Raw genomic sequence first — 4,777 nt, 5'->3', positions numbered from 1 at the left:
CAATTCTCCTGCCTCAGCCTCCCACGTAGCTGTGACTATAGGCGCGCGCCACCATGCCCAGCTAATTTTTGTATTTTTTTAGTAGAGACGGGGTTTCCTGGTCTCGATCTCTTGACCTTGTGATCCGCCCGCCTCGGCCTCCCAAAGTGCTGGGATTAAAAAATCCAATTTATCATCATTTATCTCTAGTTTTATTTTTTACATCTACAATCTAAAAAATGAAAAGTTGTGCAAAATGTTTAAAACCCAAGTAACAATCTAAAAGTATATTGTGTTTCGGAGTGCTAGTAACTGATGTTCATAGTGTTTCTTTTTAAATTCAGTTTTTCAGTTTGTATTTAACTGGATATATACACTCTACCCTGAGAACTCAGAAATATAGGACCAAGATAAGGCACGCTGTGGAAAAAAAAATCAAATCCTATATTCCTGCCCTGTGCATGTATTTGAATGTGAATGCTCTATTTTTCTTTCAGTCTGAGAGGCAATATGAAAATTTTACTCATCTGAAGTAATTTTAGACTTCTTCATCTCCTCTAGAAACCCTGCATCCAATCAATTCACAATATCCTATTAATTCCCTGAATATGTCTCATTTATCTGTTCTTCATCTCTACCACTTTTACTTCTCTTTGTGCCCATTAAAGTTTATAATATTAGCTATTATTTAATCAGTTAATTTTGGTGACAAGCTCTGTTGTAGCTTTTCTTCATGTATATTCTTTGATTGGTATGAGCTTTGGAGTCAGACTTCTCAGAGTTAAAATTTCAGCTTTATCAGTTATGTGATCTTGTATAAGTCACTTAATTCTTCAGTGATCTCCCATTGCCCTTAGGAAATTCAGAGTTTGCAAACGTTTTACTAAGCTCTCTGCAACCTAATTCTTACCAACCACAGTAATTCTTAACATCACCACCCTTCCCTCCCTCTCCACCCTGCAGTCATATTGGACTTTGTTTATCTCCAGACTCCATGGATTGAAATGCATTCTTCCCTTACAAAGGAATACCTATGGCATTTTATTTAGTTTACTTCTACTTCTCCTTCATATCTGAGATTCAGCACTACTTCCTCAAGAAGCTTTCTTCACCTCCTAGACTAGATAGCACCCATCATTTATCATTTTAAAAAATGTTTTGTACTTATAATTACATATTGGGTACCTACCTTTCCCATTAAAGTATGAGATCCATGAAGTCTGCTATAGTCCAAGGATCTAACAGAGACCAGAGGTCAATATTTATTGAAATGATAACAAATGTGTAAAATCTCCATTTTACAGAAAATGAGACTTGCACAATTAAGCAGCAAGTTTAGAAGACATGGAACTCAAATCTAAACCTAGTTTCAGATCCTCTACCTTGCTATGCTATTCTTACTGTAAGCACTTTGAAGGCGGGTATTGTGCTTTGATCAGTCCTCTTCCTAGCCCCTGCATTACTTAGTACTCGGCAGCTCAAGTATAAAGGAGAAATTAAATTACCTACTCATATTATCACCTCATATAACCAAACACTATTAAAATATTAATATATTTCTCTCCAGTTTTTTTGCATATATATATATATATGAAATAAATGTGCATAAATTAATATTTTACCAACTTTTGGCCATATTGCTTATACTTTTATCCTTTTAAATACACTGTGAGGAGATTGAGACCATCCTGGCTAACACAGTGAAACCCTGTCTCTACTAAAAATACAAAAAAAAAAAAAGAAAAGTGGTGGCAAGTGCCTGTAGTCCAGCTACTCAGGAGGCTGAGGCAGGAGAATCACTTGAACCTGGGAGGCGGAGGCTGCAGTAAGCTAAGATCTCACCACTGCACTCCAGCCTGGTGACACAGCGTGACTCCATCTCAAACAGCAACAACAAAAAATTACACTGGTAACATTTTCCCACACATCAGACAGTGTTTTTTGAAAACAGTTTTTGGGCCGGGTGTGGTGGTTCACACATGTAATCCCCAATGCTTTGGGAGGCAAAGTTGGGCAGAACCCTTGAGCTCAGGAGTTCAAGACCAGCCTGGGAAACATGATAAAACCCCATCTCTACAAAAAATACAAAAAGTAGCTGGACGTGGAGCATGCCTGTATTCTGAACTATTTGGGAGGCTGAAGTGGGAGGATCACTTGAGCCCAGGAGGTCAAGGCTGCAGTAATCCATGATTGCGCCACTGCTCTCCAGCCTGGGTGACACAGTGGGACCCTGCCTCAAAAAAAAAAAAAGAAAAAAAGAAAGACCAGACATGGTGGCCCCTGCCTATATAATCCCAGTGCTTTGTCAGGCCAAGGCAGGTGGATCATGAGGTCAGGAGTTCAAGACCAGCCTTACTAACATGGTGAAACCCTGTCTCTACTAAAAGCACAAAAATTAGCTGGGCATGGTGGTATGCACCTGTAATCCCAGCTACTCGGGAGGCTGAGGCAGGAGAATTGCTTGAACCAGGACCCAGGAAGCAGAGGTTACAGTGAGCCAGGATGGCACCACTGCATTCCGGCCTGGACTACAGAGTGAGACTCTATCTCAAACAAAAAAAAAGGAAAGAAAGTTTTTTACATGATGCCATCTAACACAATTGTACAGTGCTTTTTGTTTTTCCTAAGGTTGGATGCTTATTTTCAGTTTTTCACTGTTAAAAATAACATGGAGATGAACACCTTAATGTTTCCTTATGTGGAATATTTGAAGTAGTTTTACTATGAGAACATATAAGCATTTTCCAAATTTCCTGCCACCACTAGCAGTGTGGTAGGACACTTTCTCTAAACCCTCACCAACTCTGATATAACTTAAAAAGAATTTTTGCCAAATCTTGATAAACGGAACAATATCACCTCATTATTTTTATGTGTTTCTCTGACTACTTCTGAGGCTGAACATTTTCACATTTTTGTTAGCCAGTTTTGGTACTGTGATTTAATTGCGTATTCCTTGTCTCATGTTTTGAGTGATATATTGATGTTTTGCTTTTTAACTTATGGGAACCCTTTGTCATATTAAATATTAAAATGTAACCACTTTCTCTTATTATTACAAGTATTTTATCCTAGTTTGTTTCTACTTTGTAATTATTTTCATGTTTTTGATTCCATTTAAACTTTTTTACATAACAGTATTTCCCGTTGCATTTATGTTAAGAAATCTATCCTGGATTTTTTTTTTTTTTTTGACAGAGTTTTGCTCTTGTTGCCCAAGCTGGAGTACAGTGCATGATCTGGGCTCACTGTAACTTGTGCCTTCCAGGTTCATGCGATTGTCCTGCCTTAGCCTCTCGAGTAGCCGGGATTACAGGTGCCTGCCATCACATCTGGCTAATTTTTGTAATTTTAGTAGAGATGGGGTTTTACCATGTTGGCCAGGTTGGTCTTGAACTCCTGACCTCGAGTGATCCACCCGCCTTGGCCTCCCAAAGTGCTGGGATTACAGGCGTGAGAAATGCCCAGCTGGAAGTTTTACATCCATATTTTTCTTCTAGTTTATATGAACTTGTGTTATACATTCAAATATTTGATTATTCTGAGAATTATTTTGGAATATATTTCACCTTTCAGATGAGGTCAGGAAGTTTCTGATTTTCTCCTCCAAAAATGTTATATCTCATTTTACTAATCAGAGCTTTCTTCGTGTAGTTATGTCCATATATCTATTCTGACTTTTTCCCATGCACTAATCTCACACATCCATACCATAGATAAGTGTTTTCCAAATTTGTTAGTAGAATTGAGGTGTGTTTGATTGCTATTAAAATAAAAAATGATTCAGAATCATTAAGACATCTTTTTGTTTCAGCTTGGTGTGTGCTGTGAGTTATACAACTCAGGCTGGAGAAAAAATGTATTTTAGAAAATTCTTCAAATTTCAGGTATCGAATATAACAATGGTAAATAGTTTTTATGTGCATTTTCCCCCAGATAACATACAGTTATTCCTGTTTATCTGCAGGGAAAACAGATAGCTCAATATTTTTGAATTTGTCACATGACTAGCAGTCTAAACTCAGACTAAATTAAGTTAAATAAAAGCAGAGACGTTATCATTGCCAATATAATGTTTTTGTAATGAAACTTGAAGATGTTTATTCAAAATAAAAGAAAAAAAATAGCCGAGTCTGGCACGGTGGTTCTCACCTATAATACCAGTGCTTTGGAAAGCAAACAGAGGAGGCTCACTTGAGGCCAGTTCAAGATCAGCCCAGGCAGCATGACCTAGGACTACAGGTGGCACAAGCCTGTAATCCTAGCTACTTGGGAGGCTAAGGCGGAAGGATCACTTGAGCTCAGGAGTTTAAGGCTTCAGTGAGCTGTGATCACGCCACTGCACTCCAGCTTGGTCAACAGAGCAAGACTGTCTCTAAAAAGTAAATAGCTTGTTTTTATGGCCTGACAAAACACACACTGGAGACAACGTATAAAATGAGTGTAAAGTCCAGATAAAATGAGGATTAATAATATCAAATTGAGAGACTATTGACTTGAAGTGAGTAGACTGAGTTTCCTTCAAGGACCAGGAATCACTGGAACTTTTAAGTTGAGTTTTGTTATTAATACACAATTTTCAGCATCTATCGAAAATAGTCAAAAACCATTGGTTTAATACATTTAAGTGTGGAGATGAGGAAATGTGAATACCACATATGTCTATTATAAATATAGATCTAAATATGATGCTGCATGTGTTTTTTTTTTTTTCATTCCTCTGTAAGTAGAAGAAAAGTACTAGTAATAGGAAAAAGTCTTTTTTTTTTTTTTTTTTTTTTTTTTTGGTTGAATCATC

The 4,777-nt window shown here is 37.3% G+C and overlaps 1 protein-coding gene across 5 annotated transcripts in view; it reads left to right on the top strand.

Annotated features, from left to right (window-relative positions):
* The window catches only part of TRAPPC13 (trafficking protein particle complex 13), a 53,024-nt gene that overhangs the window by 26,326 nt on the left and 21,921 nt on the right, over positions 1-4,777 (top strand). For all 5 annotated transcript variants that reach the window (XM_032279590.1, XM_032279563.1, XM_032279580.1 and 2 more), the window contains one exon: positions 3,794-3,866. In XM_032279590.1, the coding sequence (XP_032135481.1) occupies positions 3,837-3,866 (30 nt within the window). In that variant the 5' untranslated portion in view covers positions 3,794-3,836. The remainder of the gene's footprint in view (positions 1-3,793; positions 3,867-4,777) is intronic.

The sequence above is a fragment of the Sapajus apella genome, unplaced genomic scaffold, assembly GCF_009761245.1.
Source record: "Sapajus apella isolate SASKATOON/1434 unplaced genomic scaffold, GSC_monkey_1.0 scaffold1, whole genome shotgun sequence".
In the NCBI taxonomy this organism is placed as follows: Eukaryota; Metazoa; Chordata; class Mammalia; order Primates; family Cebidae; genus Sapajus; species Sapajus apella.
Note: the sequence above shows the minus strand (reverse complement) of the source record. Positions and strands in the feature narration are given on the sequence as shown.